The sequence below is a fragment of the Rhipicephalus sanguineus genome, chromosome 9 (genome assembly GCF_013339695.2).
Source record: "Rhipicephalus sanguineus isolate Rsan-2018 chromosome 9, BIME_Rsan_1.4, whole genome shotgun sequence".
In the NCBI taxonomy this organism is placed as follows: Eukaryota; Metazoa; Arthropoda; class Arachnida; order Ixodida; family Ixodidae; genus Rhipicephalus; species Rhipicephalus sanguineus.
In genome coordinates this window covers 73527151-73546863 of record NC_051184.2, presented here as the reverse complement: position 1 = coordinate 73546863, position 19713 = coordinate 73527151, and the positions used below count along the sequence as shown (strand labels likewise).

Genomic DNA, 19713 nt, shown 5'->3' with positions numbered 1-19713 from the left:
ATCTCTTTCTCAGCTTCATGTGCCTCGCGAGCTTCCTTTTCCGCGCGTTCAAACAAGCTTAGCGACTCCTCTCGGCTGAGTCCCAGCGCGGTCGCGATTCCCAACAATTTTTCATAATCCATGCTCCCGTGCTGTGAGAGACCAGTTGGGTACGATAATCAATCCTGGCAGGCTCGCCAATATTTTGTCATGGTCTCTAGATGGTTAAACACAACACAGGAACACCGAGGATAACGAAAAATTGCTTTATGCGAAAAAACCACTAAACTATTTACATAAGACGTAGTGAAGAAAGCCCAACTATATAAACAAACATCCCTTGTGCACACTATCCCAAAAACTAATAAAAATATTTACAGTTTCGTCTCGGGTTACTGGCGTTGACGTGGCAGCTCCGGTGCTGAGGCGACGACTTGTCGTGTCCGCGAAGTGCGTTGCTTCACCGGAGCCCGACCGTCTGTTGCACCGTCGGGTAGCTGCAGTTGCTGGTCCACGCCACGTCAGGTACTTGCTTTGGCTGTACCGCTCGTAGTCCGGTGCGCGACCCACGGAGCATAGCCGCAGAACGTCTGCACGTCCTCAGGAGAAGGGTCTCGCTGATGCGCGCTGGTCGCCCTCCTGGTCACGCCTCCCAGGTCACAGTACGTTGCTGCGAAAGCTGGGGCACATTCCCAGGAGCTGTGCTGGCGGACCTCAGGCGAACGCCTTGCCACGACCACCGCTCGTCCGTGCCTCTGCCCGTTCCAAGCGCGCTCTGCCTTCCTCCTTTTCCTCGCCGGCCACGTCGCCTCTCGTGCCTCTTCTTCTCCCTCTTCTTTGCGTTCTTTATTCAATTCTCCTTCAATGTATGGTCTTCTTCTTTCTCTTCACTCTATGTTTCTTCGTATGACATCTGTCTTTTCTCTCATTTCTTCTTCCTCTACATCTCCCTCTTCTGCCAGAAGTCAACAAATTCATGACAGCCCGCCACCAGCGGCCCAAGTCCCGCCTGTACCTTCCCAGGCCGGAGACACTCCTTTACCTTCTACTACTAGGGACGAAATATATTGTAAGCTGAGATAGTCTGGCAGCGCTAAATGGCGGCGCACGCAATGGTCATCATGCCGTACTTTGCTGTAGCACTCCTAAATTGCGGCGCCATCTCTGTCAAAAGCCTAAGGTCAGGAAGCACAGCTGCCTTCACTGTGCAAGAAGCATGCGTGCGGTGGTCTTGTGATCAACGCATTGTGGGGCTGTGTCCAAGGGCAGAGGTGTGCGAGATTTGATTTCTGATTCGGACATCGGTCAGGGACCTATTCGGCAATGGAACCGCAGCAGCCACGCTCAGGCAAACACGGAGGGATTCGCAAAGTAAGCTTCTATTTAATGAAAATGTGAACCAGCCAACAACCATTGTGTACCTTGACGTCCCCAAGAGCTACACACAATGTTCGAAGGGTTCTTTACTTATTTAAAATACTATGTCTATCTCAGATGCTAATATTGGCAGCATATATAATAATCAAATGTGTATGCGCAACTACAGTACTGTGAACAGCGGAGCGCATGGTTTCTGCGAAGCCTAGCAACAAGCAGAGTGCCCGACACGATCAACTTTGACATCTCAAGCGCACCGCTCGCTGCACATCCAACTTGCGCGTATTACGCTCTTGCCTTTGCGCTGTGCAAAAGAACACGTGCTCCGTTGTTCGTATTTCGATCACTGAGCAGGGCTATCCTTATGTGAAAAATTTAACGTTGAAAACGGTGTCTATTAATAAAGCACAGACCATTTTTATTGCGTTTTTGGTGACACAAATGGCATTAAGGCTTACATTGTGATGTTCCAAAGAAGTAACATTCGTGCTCACCTTTTCACCCTTGGCTTCCGATTCGTGTAGTTCGTCCACGAGCCATGCGAGCTGCTGTGCCGGGTCTGTGGCATTTATCAACAGCCACCTGCATTTGCAGAAAACAAAGATAAGTAGGCGAAATTGCCCAAACACTGCACAGTGTGGATCTGCGTGTACTTGCTGCTCGATGTGACACAGAACTAAGCCATTCTGCACCAAGTTGCACGTCCAAACGAACATACGAGCGCGTAGTCGAGCGCGTCGCGCTCATTGCAGCCAAGTGCTACATGCACGATAGGGCTACAGGTGCCCGCCATGGTAACTAGATAGCTCAGGTGTTGCGCTGCTGAGCTCGAAGAGGCGGGTCGATCCCCGCTCACAGCTGGCGCATATTTATTGAACACGAAATAAAATAACACCCGTGTACTTACATTTAGGTGCATGTTAGACAACCACGGGTGGTGAAATTGAATCCGAAGTCCCCTGCAACGGCTCGCGCTTACGGTGAAACTGTGGCTTTTTTATTTCTTTTTATTTTCACCGCGCCGCATGTCGACAACCCTTCCGCCTACACAAATTATCCTCAATATAATTTGCCAACACCGCCAGAAACATGGCACTACATCTTACCAGTTCAAACTGCTGCAGTAGTTTGTATTGACAGAAAGGATCTTCAGCCCTGGGTATGGTCTCGCTGAATAGCAGCCTGCCCTGAAATGAAAACAAAATTGAGTAACGTATCGTAATAATGTGTTGTCACTGTTTTTTCAACATTCAGTATACCGTACGCACTTTGATCCATCGAATTGTTTATGACAAGGTGGCTCAATGTCATCGTGAGAATAAGCTATCCGCTGCAACTAAACAGTATGAGTATTTACCGTTGCATGAGCGCGGTTACGAGAAGTCGCTGCGTGTGTTGGAGGAAAGTGTTCATGTTGTCAGTGTGACTGAATGTGACTGCATGTGTTGTCAATGTGACAGCATGAACGTGCGACTGAGAGCATGCGAGAGGTGAACTCTTCATGCTTCTAGCCCACGACCACTTAGCATGCGCATCCTTCAAATCATTGGCCAAAGCATTGTCTTGATAATGTCGAACGCAACATGATTGTGCTTGACAGCGCTAAATCTTAGGTTAATACATACAGTTATATTTTTTCATTGGCAGGCTGTGCAAATGATAGAGAACGAATGCATCAAGCTTAGTTGACATACCGGGGTATCCGTCTACGAGAATATTGCGAGGCTATAGGGATATTTATACACTGTTCTTTATTTCTGGCTCACAAGGTAGTAAAGTGAGTGAACATGTAGCGGAGAGTAGTAAAAGACACTCGCCTAATTGTTGACGCCAATATTCTGGAGCAGTGAAGCAAAACCCACTGCCCTTAAGGGCCAAGAAACGACGCAGCACCATTAAAACTAAGTATAATCATTTTCGTGGTGCACAGGCTATGCCAATAAAATCATTGCACGATGAAACAGCATCTTCAAATAGGAGAAAGAAGGATATACAACCAATCTAACTGCTCGCGCTCGCTCTTTCTCCCTTTTTTTGTCCCGTTCAAAAGCGTTCTTTCTTCACGTGAACATGTATCACCAAGCAGCCTGCGTTAGCACACTGTTTCCATACAAGCAATATGGCCAGTCACTTTCCTGCACCGGACTGGGGATACGTGCGGGTGCCCCCACGTGTCTCTCCAGTCCCACCATGCTTTCACTTGATAAACAATGCAAGCAAATCGCATCGACCTCAATGAACCTGCGGAGAAGGCGTTTTGCGAGAAGCTCACCTTCGTACGGTGTCGGTGGCAGACGGCGGCAGCCATCGAGACCACTGATCGGCGAGGGCGTCGAAGATCCAAGAGGCCGACATGTTTCCTTTCTCCTCAGGTGGCGGGAAACTGCGGATGTCACGTAGAAATACATGAGGACTGCACGTTTGCACTCGCCCTTTTGACTCCATCATAGCTATCGTTTTAAGCGAAGTTTCTATCATTTACAGCTGTCCGTAGCGGCGGCCGCATAGCTCGCAAGAACACAGCGCCGGCGAGTGTAGATATATGCGCGTATACACAAATAGGCCCTCGAATGTGCACCGGTGGCGTGCGTACTTGTATGCGCCCTTTTCCAATAACTGATCCTCTCGCGATCGTTGGCTTGTCGGTGATCAGTCGTTTCTGGTGTGGCAATCTGATCTTCTTATCGAGGTCACTGGTCATTTCACGTTATCACATGTCATTACTGCCTTTCATTTTTGAATTTTATTGTTTCACGCATTACCATCGTTGTTGCCTGTGGCAGCAGAAGTGTTGCGCTGATAAGCACGTGCGTGAATGTCCAATTCCCGGCATGGAGGAAGGAACAGGTTAGGAGGGAGCATTGCGCAATGTGAAAGAAAGAAAGAAAGAAAGAAAGAAAGAAAGAAAGAAAGAAAGAAAGAAAGAAAGAAAGAAAGAAAGAAAGAAAGAAAGAAAGAAAGAAAGAAAGAAAGAAAGAAAGAAAGAAAGAAAGAAGGTCAGGCGGGCACGCGCCAAGTTTCGCTCGCCCCCTTTTTCCCGATAGGGGAAGAGCTCATATTTCTTCACACTTTTCTTTGAACATGGAAAATCTAGGCACAGCTCGCGGGGTCGGGGAGGGGTGTTACATTTTACACGTATTTCTGATCGTACGTGCTTTTAATGCCGGAGCTTATGTAGTTTACGGAGAATCAGGCACGTATTTAAGTACTAAGCCCCGCAAAATCAAAAGGCCAGATTTTTTGAGCAACGTATGAAACATAAAGCACAGTCAGAGCCAGTCAATGCAGCACCCGGCTTCATAACCTGAGCCGCGTACCTTCAGGAACGTCTTACGCTAAAAGTATTCATAAGGCGATATTTCAGCGAATCACGCTGCGGGACATATAATCAGCAAAGCCTGCTGACCAATGTAAAAACGCCCTCACGAAAGAGAAGCTTTGGGAATTCGGCCCCTGTACTGCAGTAAGGAGCGCATAAAGAGGGGACAGCTCAAAATACGGGACAGTGAAACACACCGGACACAACGTTGTCCCGTATTTTGTGCTGTTCTTCCATAGTGTTCATGAACCAGGCAGCCCCCCTAAGTACCCATGTTCAAGAAGGAAATTCCGAGGAAGGTAGACAAAATGACAAAGCACCTATGAGCACTACACGCAAGCAAGCACACAACCACACCTGAAACCCATTACGCCCTCATCGGGCCCTTAATAACTGTAGCGACGGGCGTAATGCTTTCAGTGCTGAGAGCGACATGAACCAGTGTCACCGCATAGTTTTTCCCATAAGACGGGGTTTCCCAATCGCTGTTAGCGGCCTCGTGCACGAACTCTTTTTCTTTGTACAATGCAGCAAGGACAACAGGGAAGCACTTCAGTGCAGTATTTGAGATTACCAAGACAAAACAACACTGTTCGTTACAAAAGGGTTGTTCACCTCCGCACAAGTTGACAAAATGCTTTCAATCATCCGAATTCACTAAGCAGCAGGCACTGAATACTAACAATAATAATAGCGTCTGGGGTTTTACGGGACAAATCCACCATATGATTATGAGGCACGCCGTAGTGAAGGACTCCGGAAATTTTGGCCATCGGGTGTTTCTTTAACGCGCATTGACATCGCACAGTTCACGAGCCCCTAGCATTTCACCTACATGGAAATGCGACCGGCGCGGCCGGGATCGAACCCTCGACCTTCGGGTCGGCATCCAAGCACTCCAACCACTGTACCACCGCGGCGAAGAGCAGTTCAATCTGGAGTTGCGTTAGGTGATAACAGAGCAAGCTGCAGGGGTGTAGCCGAGGTTTTGGTCGCGAGATCGAATGCCGGCCCCGGCGGCTGCATTTTCGGTGGAGGCGAAAGTTCTTGAGGCCCGTGTACTTAGATTTAGGCGCACGTTGTAGAACCCCAGCTGGTCGAAATTTCCGGAGCCCTCCACTACGGCATCCCTCATAATCATATCTTCGTTTTGGAACGTTAAACCCCAACAATTATTATTGTAGCCAGGATTTTATTTCGGGAAGGGTTTGGCCTCCCATTTCGCACGTGTGGGTGTATATGTGATTGTATGTGTGCGTGCATATATGTGCATACACAATGTCGAAGCTACGAGGGAGAAGGGGTGTTCGGACGTCCTCTAAGCTGCTAATTCCTCCTCCTATGAGAAAGCTGGCTCGTTCGATACTCCACTCTATACGGCATATTTTGGTAAAGAACTCTGTGCTTGAACTTTTGTGCAAATCGACGAGGCAGCATCATTCATTAAACCTCTGCTAATTAAGGAATTTATCTCACTTCATATGGTGCTTAAAGCAATAATTAGGTCTGATGGGTATTGATACACCATCGGGTTTCGGCGTGATGCTTACCAGTTGGCAGGATGTCCCTCGTGGTTTCCGACCGCCGGGTAGACTGGAACGCCAGGCAGGAACTTGGCGATAGCGTCGGCCGTGTACTTTGCCAGGGCGATGTTACCCTCTCGCGACGTGTTCCATACGTCGTGTGGCACCATGTCGCCCGTCCATATGACGTAATCCACCTGCGACGTGGCGTCCAACTCGGAATGACTTGTGCTCATGTGTGTGTGTCCATTGTTTTGATGATTGTGTATGGGACTTAGCAGACATTGTCAAAGTACATGCTTACCTCCCTTTCTAAATTCGTCGTGTCATCACTTCACAAATACTCGCTGCGATAAGTACAACAACGCAGATGAGTCCCAATAGCAACGGTAATTGACTTTACTAGTAGTTGACAAACAAGGGAAGCGATGGCATGGATCCTTTAGTCTAAAGCTAGCCAACGCTTAGATCATGGAACTTGACTTCGTTGGGGGCTGATCACCAATGATCCTTAAATCAGATCTGCCCATAGCGCAGTCCCATAGTGAGATTGGCACAGCCGCTCTACCGACGAGCTATAAAAAGACGACCGCGCATAGGGTGTCTCGATGCGATATTGATCACAACTCGGTACTTGAGGAGCGTGAAACAACGTTTCAACCAATGGGACGCTACACAACTCCAAGTCGCTAAACGGCCTTCATAGCCAGCGTTATTAATTTTTCCTTCCGATGCCTTCGTCATAGCACTGTATAATTCTTCCTAATTTTAGGAAATTATAACAGGGCTGCGGTACTAATGTTTACCATTACGATATCGACATTGACGTTGTGATGTAGTAACTGAAAAACCTGAGCTGTCGAGCCATTCGTTTAGTGTTTGTGCATCTTTTTATGGAAACGAACAACGCATCTCCTCCCACGAACACGGCCAAATCTGGGATATTTAGCATGCTTCATTCTCCCCTCGGGGCATAAATTAGGCGGATACTTGTGATGGTGATCAAAACGCATTTCATCAATATCTTTAACCCTAGACATTGCAGTTGGAAAATATTATTTTCCAGTGCATAAAGTAACGCAATCCTGTACGGCTGTTTTTTGTTAATATTTGATTATTTTCATACACAACACCAAAAACAGAAAAAAGGAGAGGATAATGAATGTAGGCTTCAACGAGAGCCTTAACTATTTCATTAATATTATCTGGGAATTCAAATCACTGTATTATTTCACTCTAGCTTCTAGTAATGTGTTCCTACAGGACTAAAGGAGAAAATGCATGCACTGCTCGGCCAGTCCCTGCATTGGTACACAATGGTCAGATGACAACAACAGCGACTCACCTTGTGGTAATCTCGCACTTCCTGCAGCATGTTCTCGAATGTCCTGGCAGGCAAGTCACACTTGTGCAGGGCGCCCCAGTGACCAGCGGGAATGTTGGCTAGCCAGTGGGCCTTGCCGTTGTCCTCGCGACAGCACAAGGGTTCGGGACAATCGGCGCGGCTGCCCTCCGAGTAGCGCATGTCCACGTGAGTGTCGGTAATGTGCAGAAATCGCAGCTTCGGGGCATTCGGCTATCCAGGAGGACCGAGAAACAGAACGTAAATATTTCAAGGCGAAGCTCTCTCGGCGTACACTCTCGTGTTTCACTTAGTATTATTTTCAGTGCTGCTGCCTTGCCTTAAGGAGGTACGCCACGTGACCACACATTCTATTGGTTCAATTACATGCGTAAACTGCGTAAGCAGGTGTTCTCTGTTAAAGGGACACCAAATCATCAATATTGGGGCTCAACGTCCCACAACTGCGCTGTTGCCTTCAAGAGGGCTATTTAATATAATAATTGCTGGGGCTTTGCGTACCAAAACTCCTATATGATTATGAGAGCCGCCGTAGTGGAGGGCTTTGGAAAAATGCGGCTACCACGGCTGGTAATTCGATCCTGCGACCTTTGGGTCAGCAGCCCAACACAATAACCACTAGACCACCGTGGCTTTAAGAGGGCCTGTCCCAGCGTGTTTCCCATTTTTGGCGCTTTTTACAGCAGAAAGCGCTCTGTGGGCTATGGTGACCGCCTTTGCAGATGACACTGGAAATAATGTTTACCCGCTATATTTCATTAACGGGTGCCCGTGCGCTGTGCACGGGTGGCTAAGCAATCCGTCACCACCGGAACAGCCTACCTTGGGTCTCGGAGGCACAGGATGTGGCTTCTTCGTATTGGGTAGCGCGATGGTCCAGTTGGGCGCCCCGTTGGGCTCGCACTCTTGGCCAAGCACCGAGCTGCACACCTCGTGGGCGTTCAGCGTAGTCCGCTTCATGACGTAGAAGAACTCGTCCTGCGTGCGGAAAGTGCGATTACGAGTCGCGCAAGTTTCGTTCGCAGAAAAAAATTCACCGACGATTACGTTACTGCCTAATGCGAATTCTGAGCGCACCTTCGTGTTGGGACAAGGCCAACTGTGCTTGAAGTTCTGGCTTTCCGCAAGGCTGAGCACTTTGTTGTAGGTGAGAAGCAATAAACTACACACTTGTTGCGCAATTAGAATTGTGTGATGACTGGTTGTTACTTCACTCTTCTGCCACGCTATATTACTTAGGTTAACTCGATTCCTTGCCCGATATGAAGCTTGTATAGGATATTTTTGCAAATGAATTGCAAGCACCAGCGTTACTCTGTGTTACAATACTCGACTGCCAGCAGAGGGCCCGGCTTCAAGTTCCATTCGATCCTGGGTATTCTTTTTTTAATATTAATATTCATGTCTATCGGTTACTTTTTCATGTCGAACGGCTACGCCCCCAGAGGCGACGGCGATGGCGCTCAATGCAGGAACGGGCGCCTAAGAGCTGCTCTCTAAAATTGATAGCACAGGGTGAGCAAGCGACTACAAAATAATTAAATATGGAAAAGTAAAAGCGAATAATTGTAGCGGCCTAATCGCCGAACAGCGACGGCAGCTACAAAAAAAAAGTATCGGTCGCCTATTGTAACTCATAAGCTTTACGGTAGAAGATATGAGAAACATGAATTTATCACATCACAGCCATTACGTTAAGCCACACTAAATGCGCACATTGAGGAAGGCATAGAAAATAAGTGTTGTTGTAGTCACATTTTCGCAGTGTGTTTACGCATAGTACAGCCGTCCATATCTTTAACTGGCGTGCGCAGCGGTAATATTCTGGTGTGTCAGCGCCATATCATGGAACGAAGTTGCAAACATGGCTCATCCCCCCGTCATAGGAATCGGTATAACGCGAAAGTCAAACGTGTCTTCACAGAGGCAGTTCAGCGTTTCTTGTGCATTGATATATGAGAGCTTGTACAATGTCTTTTGGTGCTTGACAGCTATAGCACTGTTGGACGTGGATGCACCCACGTTGAAGCCTATAGTGGTACATCTCCGTCCCGACGACTAACGCCCATGCTCATGATTTAACTGTTGTGATAGCTGAAGTTATTAAGATATGCCTGGACGCATCATATCGTGAACCCCGCACAAAGGTAGCATCAACAAGCACATAAAAATGTCAGTTTGGCCGCAAGGGCGAAGCAATGAATGCGATAGCAACAAATTGGAATGTCATGCGAAGAACGACAAGCAGCTCAAAACTTGCAGCGCGCTGCTCAACTACAAAGGACGCACCGAAAGAACACACAGGACCAGGGCGCACTAACAACTGTCACAGCTCGACACTTCCAGCGCGCTGCTCAAGCACAAAGAAGGACGCACGAAACTAACGCACAAGTATACACAGGTAGAGCGCGAACTAACAGCTGTCAGAGTTGTGAGTTCTTTATATTTGAGCAGCGCGCTCCTTTCGCAAACTCGACCGCTGCAGCGAGCGAAATGATCTTCGTGTGCTCTGTAACATAAACGCAAACTTTATGGTGAAAGCACAAGACGTGCAAACCGTCTCCATGACCAGATAAGCGCGCACAAGGGCGACCACACCCTGTAGTGCGAAGTACACATGGTATAGGTAGGAGGCGCCGCGCGCATCGCAACGAGCGGGGCGATGACCTTGAAAGCGCGCCCTTAGTGTCATTCGCGCCATCTCGCTAGTGATACCGAGAACACGTTGAAGTCTGGGTATGCCAACGGTAAATGGTGTATAAAAATGGATCGCCGCTAGTATGCTGAACAGCGTGCACTCTGTCACCTAGTCGTTTAGCTCTGCGGAGCGAGGGATCGTCGGTTCGATTCTCGGCGACGGAACTTTTTTCTTCTAGATTTTTCTTTATTATATGTTAGTGTACATTTCACAACGCCATATCCGTGACGGAAATACGTCAGTGAAGTCTTGGTGGACCCCGACATAAAACACTTTCGTGTTCAGAATTGTTCTGTGGCCATGTGCTTTGTGGGCATACACGTGCTCTCACTCTTTTACAGCGAAAGCTGTTATGAGATCACAACAAGGGCCGTTTTTGAAACCGTAGTTGTCCGCCGCCACCGCCGGTGTCCGTGACCACTATCGCTCGAAATAAGAAAAAACGAAATAAGAAAACATTTCCAGGATGGTACGAGGTTCGAACCTGGGCACTGCGTGGGAGCCAAGTATTCTACCTCAGAGCCATGCCGGTGCTTGAAACTGCTTTGCAAACAGACCGTATACAGGCTTCATGTCGGGAAGGAACCACATTAACATATGTAATGTGGCATGGTATAGGAGTAAAATAACAACCGAGCGTCACCCAACACGAATTCTGTAACCAGGCGTCACGCAATGCGAATTGCGCAACGAGTGGGTTGTTGAATGCTTCCAACCCATTATAAAGGGCTCTACCATAATTCTTCTTCGTCGTCAGCCGCAGCGTCAATAAAGTGCACATAATGCCTCACAGGTGTTTAGCAGGTACCACGGTTCTCCGCAGAATTACGAAAAATTGCATAGTGGCTGCTTCCCTACTTCATAAAAATGATGATTTATATGATGATTTATAGCGTAGTGGGTTCCTCGCTAGTGCACTTCCATTGGTTACCAAGGAAGCCCATAAGGCTGCCATGATCCATTTCCGCAGGGCCTCGACAAAGTTAATTCCCTATATCTATCTCATTCTCACGTTAGCGTATGTTATAGAGCGTGATAGAGTGAAATAACGACCGGGCGTCACACAATGCAAATTACGAAACTAAAACTTCTAACCCATTACAAAATGCTCAGTCATAATTCTTCATCGTCATCAACCATCGCATCAATAAAATGCACATAATGCCTTACAGATGGTACATCGCTTCTCCGCAGAATGTCGAAAAATGTCATGGTGGACGCTTCTCAATTTCACAAAAATTATTCACGGCGTAGGGGGTACGTTGCTAGCGTACTTGTATTAGTACCCACAAGAGAGTTTAGACGGTGATGGTGGTGGTGGTATCTTTACTGCTACCAGAACAAACAAAAAAAACAAAGAGTGGGCCAGTACGAAGACTGGTTGCGCTATTTCAGAGAAGGTCGGCTGGGATCCCTTGGGATACCGCAGCCTCCACCGCGCGCTGGATGAGCCGGCGTTGGTCTTCTGGCTCGGAGGCACGCAAGAGAGACTCCAACGACTCTGGAGTGTTTGTGTTGTCTGTGTTGTAGTGCGTGCACTTCCACACCATATGTATGGGTGTCGCCGGATATGAGCAATGTTTGCACCTTGGCGCTATTCCGGAACAATTCTGCTGTAGAAGAGGGGGTGTGGGAAGCTGCCTGTCTGTAGTTTGCGCCATTGGACGGCCTCACGTCTTTATTAGATCATGGTGTGCGGGGGGTATACGCATCTTCCGAGCCGGTAATACTGAAGGATGTCCGTATAAGTGGTGAGTAGTGAGTCGCGCGGCATAGTTGTATCAGGGGAAGCGGCGCGGTGAACCCTACACTCGGCTCGGCAGCTAAGATCTCGGGCGAGTGTGTGCACCTGGGCGTTTCCGCTCAACGGCTCATGGGCCGGAGCTCAAAGGAGTAAACGGGATGTAGAAGAGGGGTGAGCAGAAATTAGAATGTGTAATGCCTGGCGACAGATGTGGCCCGCATCGTAGTTGCGGATGGCTCGCTTCAGCGGACGTCCGGACGTCACGTATACGGACGCCTCTTACCAGCCCTCGAAGCCAGCGATGGTGGCGGTAGCCCTCGCCCCCTACCGTAGCTGGCACACAGCATGCAGCATTCGCAAAACAGAAACGGTCACCGCAGCAGAAGAGGTTGCCATCGCGCTTGCGCTAGCTGACCCTACTACCAAAGTTGTCATCAGTGAGTTTATACGGGCTCTAGATATGCCACTCTTCAAGCTTTCGCTGTGGCTGTGCTGCACTTTCCGCGCAGGCCTGTCGTTTTTTTTAGCCTAATCAGCCATATGGCGAAGATACACAGAAAACATTGCCGCTCGCGCAGGCTAGTTAAAGATTTGGGCGACTGCACATACGAGCAGTGTACATACAGGTTCGAAACAAAATGCAACTGGCGATTCGGGCTGCTAAGGCATGCGCCAGCGCCACCCCTTGAGACCAAGTTTATGGAAGGGAGGGGGGTTGGTGTAGAGCCTTTGCCCAACGTCAACTAACGACACTGGTTATGTGTGCGCTCTTGATTTTCCTTTCAGTGTTACAAAGGAAATTGAATGAAACTGCTACATCGTGGTGGTGGGTGGAGCGCATAGCATCCAAGACGTTCGCCAGACGAAAGGCTGCCTGCACAGGAACGTTTTATTTGAGGCGGCTATCGTTTTTATAGCCACTGTTAAACTATATAATGTAATATCAGGTGCGACTCAGTGCAAGCATAAACAAACGCTATCTCTAACGGTAGGCAGCCATGCGCGCGCACATATAGCGCAATCCATTTTGCAGTAGCCCTTCCTTCTTATGGTGGATACCGCTGTTTCTTAGCTCGCGTCGAACGCCGTAGCACAGGCGCAGCTTATTCTTCGGTGTCGAGGGCTTCATTAGGCTTGACTTGAGTTTTATGTGATGCCCCGGCCACTGTTTCGCTTGTTGCAGCCGCGGAGCTGTGCCTCAGATGAACCTGTTCCATGTGGCGCTCAAGTAGCCCGACCGATGTCTCGATGGTCATCATACGGGCGCCGTTAAATTGTTTGATTATGCCAGGTAGCCTCTTCCCCCATCTCCGAAGCTTCGGGCCCAAACTGCGTCGCCTGGACCAAATCTACATTGCGTGTCTTCCTGCAAAAATAAAGGAAAAGACAACGGCGGAGGAAGACACGTGTCTAAACGAGAGCGAATCTGGTAATTCAGAATCCTCTGCGAAGGTGACTTGTCGCCTTGCGGTGTTCTTCGGTAGTTGAAGAGAAGCCTGGTCAGTCCTGTAGACAGGCTACCATGCGGAAGCTTTTTGTGGCCGTCTTTGATTGTGCGTACGGCCCTTTCTGCGAGCCCGTTTGACTGCTGCTAGTATGGTGCAGTTCGTAGGTGTTTCGCGTTGTTTCCAGACAAGAACTTAGCGAACGTCTCCGATGTAAACTGCGTTCCGTTGTCCGCAACAATCGTCCTAGAAATGCCAAAGCGACTGAACATCTCACGCAACAACGTGACGGTCGATTCAGCTGTGGCGTGTTGCATGCACTGTCTCAATCCAATTGACATGGAAGTCCACTGCCACTAATATCATGGCACCGTTCACTAGACCGGCAAAATCCAGGTGAACGCGGGACCAGTTTTCTTAAGTTCGCGACCAGTTCATCGGTGTCTTCGCCGGAGGCAACTGCCTTGCTTGCACGCATATATCGCAATTCTTACTCAAGTGTTCAATTTCTTGGTCTAGTCCCGGCCACCACACATTTGTTCGCGCGACCGCTTTCATAGCCAAGGCTCCCTTATTTGTCTCGTGCAGCATTTGAAGCGTCCTCTCACGTGCAGCCTCAGAAATGGGTATTCTATGGCCCCAGAAGATGAGGTCGTGTGCAACCGTCAACTCAAGCTTTCTTGCTACGTACACTTTCAAGCATGGTTCCACGTGTTTTTCTTGTGGCCAACCTTTCAGTATAACCGACTTGACTGTTCGCAATACCTTGTCGGCTTCTGTCAATCGGTGAAGCTCGTGTGACGTCACATGTGTGTCATCAAGTTACCGCAATGAGTGCACGTAATCTGGTATTTCTTCGGCGACATCATCAGAGGTCGTGAGAAGAAGTCTGCTGAGGGCGTCGGAGTTTTGGTTGTCTCGTCCGGGCTTGTATTCTATCCGGTATTGGTAGGATCCCAAAAGCAAAGACCAGCGCTGGATGCGATCAGCTGCCATGACAGGTGTAAGGCGGTCTTCGCGGAACAAGCCAACCAATGGCTTATGATCGGTTACAAGAATGAAAGGCCGCCCCAGGAGGTAATCACGGAACTTGGTTACGCCAAAAACCAATGCCAAGGCCTCCCGCTCGAGCTGCGAATAATTCCGTTCCGCCTGGGTCAGTGTTCGCGAACGGAATCCGACCAGTTTGTCGACGCCGTGAACACGATGGAAAAGAACCGCTCCTATGCAATGCGGAGAGGCGTCACACTCGAGCCGCAACGGCTTGGTTGGGTCAAAGTGCATCAGCATTTTGGCATGTCGGAGGGCTTCCTTAGAATATTCAAATGCCTGTTGTTCACTTGAAGTCCACTTCCATCGGCAATCCTTCTTCAGAAGGTCGTACAATGGTGCAAGCGTGGTTGCCATACACGGGAGGAACTTTCTGTTATAAGTCAGCAGACCAATGTAGGAACGTAGCTCGCTCACGTTCCTTGGACTTGGTGCCTTCATCACAGCTTCCATGTTCTTCTCCAATGGATGAAGTCCGTCACTGGTGATTTTGTGTCCCAGATTCCGTCTCCCTGAAGGAACATTTATTCTTCCGTATTTTTACGCCACATTCACGGAAGTGCTGGAGCACAGCTTTGAGATTGCTACCGCTGTCTGCTTTCCCTTCTGCCAACAGGACGTCGTCTAAATTTGCTTGTACGTCATTTAGACCGCCATGCACATTTTCCATAGTGCGCTGGAAGATAGCCGGTGCGGACGACACCCCAAAAGGTAAGCGGTCGTAGCAAAACAACACTTTGTGGGTACTGATGGTGGTCAACTTCTTTGACTCGTCATCCAATGGAATCTGCATGGTTATAGGCTTCCCGTAAGTCTAAGGTGCTATAGACGTTTCCCTTGTGCCGTGCTGCAAAAATGTCATCGATGACTGGAAGCGGATACTGTTCAGTGACGCATGCTGCAATTACGGTTACCTTGTAGTCGTCGCAGATCCTAACAGACCCGTCTTTCTTCAGCACCGGCACAATTGGCGTAGCCCATTCAGAGTGAGCGACAGGAAAAAGCACGCCAGACTTACTAGCCTTTCCAGCTCTTCCGTAACCTTGTCTCGCAATGCATACGACAGAGGTCTCGCCTTGAAAAATTTCGGAACGGCTTCACCTTTCACGTAGAGGTAAAAAGGTGGAACCTTGAACAGGCCCAGTTCTTTCTCGAAGACGTCTTCATACTCAGACAAAATTGCTTAGCGCTCTTTGTCATCTCGTCTGCTGGTACTGCTCAGGCTTAGAACAGGAGCACCCAGATTGTTCAGGGCTCGAATGAGGTCGCGACCACATAAACAACGCTCTTAATGACGAACTACGGTCATGGAGGCAGTCAGGGTCTTGCCCTCATGAGCTTACTCACGACGGTAACGTGATTGGCAGCGTGAGCTTACCAGCGATAGGCAGCGGTCCCAGGTAACAGGACAACTTCAGGTCTGTCTTCTTGATTTCGGGCCGCTTTTCGCGGTGCCTGAGACAAACGCTATCTCTAACAGTAGGCAGTCATGCGCGCCCCCGTATAGTGCAATCTACTTTGCAGCAGTAACAAGCCCATCACAGAAGTGTTCGGTCCGGTTCACTACAGGTGAATTGGGTTTACCGAATCGCCAATGTGTAGCTTGTATATCGCTTAAGTTAGCATACAGATCGATGGTTGATCTCCTGCTGCGGTTACCATTGCGGCATTACCTTGCAGACTCCGCTCTATTCGTTGCTTCGCTTACGCATTGCTCTTCATGTTAGACGTAACATGAAAAACAGTGCGTAAGCGAAAAGAGAACGAACACGAAATATTCAAGATTGTGACCCAATGGTAACCTAAGCAGGACAGAAAAGCCCGACATCACAAACATTCTTACTTAAACAAGGTTGCCAGGGGCTGGCACTGTGAGATGAACGGCAAGGAGGCGTACCTTAAAGTTGCTGACGAGCCCGTCGCAGACGCGTCCTGAGCCGGCGAGCCCGAACAGCTTGCACTCGTGACCGAGGTTATCAGCGATCACTTCCTCGGACAGGCCGCGCCGGATATCCTTGAGCACACTCCCTGCAGCCCAGCTACAGATGCCGCAGCTGGGCATGTGGTTGTCCGAAGACAGACGGGAAGCCTCCTGCGAGCACCACAAAAGGCACTAACCAATCAGCGTGTTGCAGCCAAACGCGTGCGTGTTGTACTATGCTGTGGGCCATCGGTAGTGTAAGAAGTGCTTTGTTTTACTGTAGGTTCGTAGCCAGTAAGGGTTTTACAGCCATGGCCGGCCCGCCCGCGCGCCTCTCCAGTCCACTAAGCTTGCCTTCATCACTAAGCTTCACTAAGCTTAGCGACCACTAAGCTTAGTCCACTAAGCTTGCCTTCATCGAGGCAGCAAGTCAGACAAGTCACCCAAGAAAACAGGTTCACTTGTCGAAGCGATGGCTGCAGTGACAACCCCTGATCAATGGTTTTTCGACTCTTCAAGCGTCAATCTTCCTTTGCACTTCTGCCTTGTTAAAAGATATGCGTGTTCTTTTTTTTTTCAAATCCTGTTGCCACGTCGTACAACAGGCAAAGGCATGTTTACCGCTGTGAACACCGTGGAGCCAGCGCCTACATATCACGCATTGCGCGCTTTCCGCGCATATCTCACTACATCAATGCATACCGCTCGTCATTAACTCTCATAGGCAAATTTATGTTGAACAGGTTTATGCGAAGTTTCATCAAGATTATTATCAGAGGCAGCAGCACCAGCGACATCAGCAAATCTTGTGTCTACTGCGAGGTGAACGCGCCTACCGACGAACTGTTACCAACCTTGCGATCTGATGAAATTTGTTTTGATAGTGTTAAAAGGCGACGTAATCAAATGCTGAATTTATTTTTATCATTCATTCTGTCATGCAGTAATAGACCACATAATATTACATGACCGTTGCACCCCCACTTGCTCATCGCGGTGACAACGAAGCATAATCTGGACAAGCGTTCATTGCGCCGTTAATGGGTCAAAAATGCACTGCAACTAGGTGCACGTGACTATTCAGTAATTTATCACGGAGAAGAGGCAGGACGGCAAGGGAACGCAGCTCTAACGGGCACTAAAGAGAAAAAAATCACAGCATATCCACCGAGTGAATGATGATGAGTGGGCGAAGCTGCGGAGGTTCATCGGTAAACCGTGAATCTTCCGTGAATTCTGCCCAGTACATCATCACCGACGTGAGATCGAGCGCGTTTATACTAAAGGTTCGATGAGTTATGACGACTTGCAGCTCACTTTAATTTTACATGTACGCTGTGAATTTTCATTGTTTAGAAAACCATTGCTTAGAAAACATCTGGCGTCTTTCGTTAAGCAGCTGGCGTCTTTTCGTTTTGCTTTAGAAACATCTGGCGTTCTTTCGTTTTGCTTTTACAAAACATCTGGCGTCTTTTGTTGGTTTATTTCATCAATCAACGGCGTTTTGAACAAAATTTTTATTGTTTAATCACGCACAGGAGAAATCTCACCAGGCACTACCTTGGAGGTAAAGAATGGCTGCTAATGGGAATGAGAGACAGAAGAAGTCGGCTTTTAGCTAACGGTGCGAATTTTTTATTGTTCAACAACGCACAGGAAAAATCTCCCACCGGCACCACCTTGCAGGTCAAAGCGTAAGACTGGTTACATACTACGCTACGAGGGACGAACGGGTGCCGCTATAAGGAGCTTCGCCCCTAAAACATTTCCTTCGTGTTTGTAAATTACCCATTAACAATACAAAAGCAACGTTGTTGCAGCGAATATACGCTTGCTAAGGCCAGAAGACGTGCAATCAAATAAAGGCGATGCGAAGCCGGAGCACTTGCACGATCGCGTTCCGTTGGCGTTCGTTGCGCATGCTACCGACCTCGGTCAGATTGTTATCGAACCAAAGTCGGTCGCACACGTTGCAGCTGCGCCCGAAGCTCCGGCCGAGGAATTTGCGCTGGAACCGGGCGTCCGCACCGTCGAAGCCCGGGCGTTGAAGTTGTCTAGCAAGGAGTTCTGCACGGGCGTTGGACTCGCGTCGTCTGTCCGCAGCCGACGCGTTGGCTCGACGCTGACGCTTGGCTTCGACTTCGGCGTTGCGTACGGCAGGGTTTGCTTGCCGACGCTGCTGTTGCGTTTCGGCATGTCGAGCCCGTGTTTAATGTGTACGAGTTTCCCGCCGACGTTGTCGTTTGCGCTGGGCTTCCCTAGCCCGGAGCTCGGGGTCCGCTTGCCGACGTTTACGTTGCGCTTCGGCGCGTCAAGCCTTCCGCTGCTCCGCAATCTCGGCAGGCGTTAAGTTATTACTGCAACTGGCACCCGCGTTGACGTTGGAACTGATGACAGGGGCGCAGCCGGCGCAGTGACTGAGCGTTTGTACGACCTAACGCAAGCGTTTTATCTAAACGAGGAGAGGGAGTGGAGAGGGGGAAAGGGGAGATGATAGTGGAGAGGGAGAGTGGAGAGGGAGAGTGGAGAGGAGGTGTGTGGAGACGGGTCGCGCATGCGCAGTAAGGGCGGTCACGCCGTACACCGTTTGAGCTCCGCCATAAGATGGTTGGCATTTAAAAAATGCGGGTGGTGATGCCGCCCTAAGGTTCATCAACCCGTCGTGATGTCATGGATTTCGACAATATCCCTTAGGACCTACACATAATCCTTTACCGGCAAAAGTTATCTTCGTTAAGTTTTAAAGGGGTACTAACACGAAAACTTCCAGTTGACGTTTTCTTTTATTGCAATTATATGGACAGTCTCGGCTGGATTTTGCCATCGCCGCCATGCACCGTATCTATAAGTATGTATGTATATATAAAAGCCCCAAAGAAAAATAATTCAGAAAAAAGCTTCCGAAGCGCGGAATCGAACCAGGGACCTCTTGATCCGCAGCGAGTGGCGCTAACCACTACGCCACGGAACGCTTTTTTTTCCACTGCACCACGGTCTGTTTTTTTTTTCTCTATTGCCTTCTTGACTACAGGTCAAGATCGTCTAACAAGCACACGTCATATCCGTTTCATGTGCGTTAATGCATCAAACAGAGCTATCACATCTTCATCACGGTCAGTCCTCTTATACACCTCACGAACTTTGACAACAATTTCCACTACGCCACGGAACGCAGGTCCTCCACGTAGCTAACGGCGAGCATTATATACGCATCCTTTACAGCTGGACGGACTCAGAGACGGCCGGCGCCTATAAGCGTTTCTTCATTGCCAGAGAGATGGCGCTAGGAGCGCG

At 48.9% G+C, this 19713-nt stretch overlaps 1 protein-coding gene across 1 annotated transcript in view; it reads right to left on the bottom strand.

Annotated features, from left to right (window-relative positions):
- Nucleotides 1-16586, bottom strand: part of LOC119405645 (sphingomyelin phosphodiesterase) — a 32357-nt gene extending 15771 nt beyond the window's left edge. The window contains exons 1-7 of the mRNA XM_037672481.2: nucleotides 16396-16586; nucleotides 8384-8539; nucleotides 7544-7774; nucleotides 6226-6395; nucleotides 3629-3739; nucleotides 2463-2543; nucleotides 1851-1938 (exon numbers count right to left, since the gene is read on the bottom strand). Of these exons, the coding sequence (XP_037528409.2) occupies nucleotides 1851-1938; nucleotides 2463-2543; nucleotides 3629-3739; nucleotides 6226-6395; nucleotides 7544-7774; nucleotides 8384-8539; nucleotides 16396-16560 (1002 nt within the window). The 5' untranslated portion in view covers nucleotides 16561-16586. The remainder of the gene's footprint in view (nucleotides 1-1850; nucleotides 1939-2462; nucleotides 2544-3628; nucleotides 3740-6225; nucleotides 6396-7543; nucleotides 7775-8383; nucleotides 8540-16395) is intronic.
- Between the last annotated feature and the right edge of the window lie 3127 nt (nucleotides 16587-19713).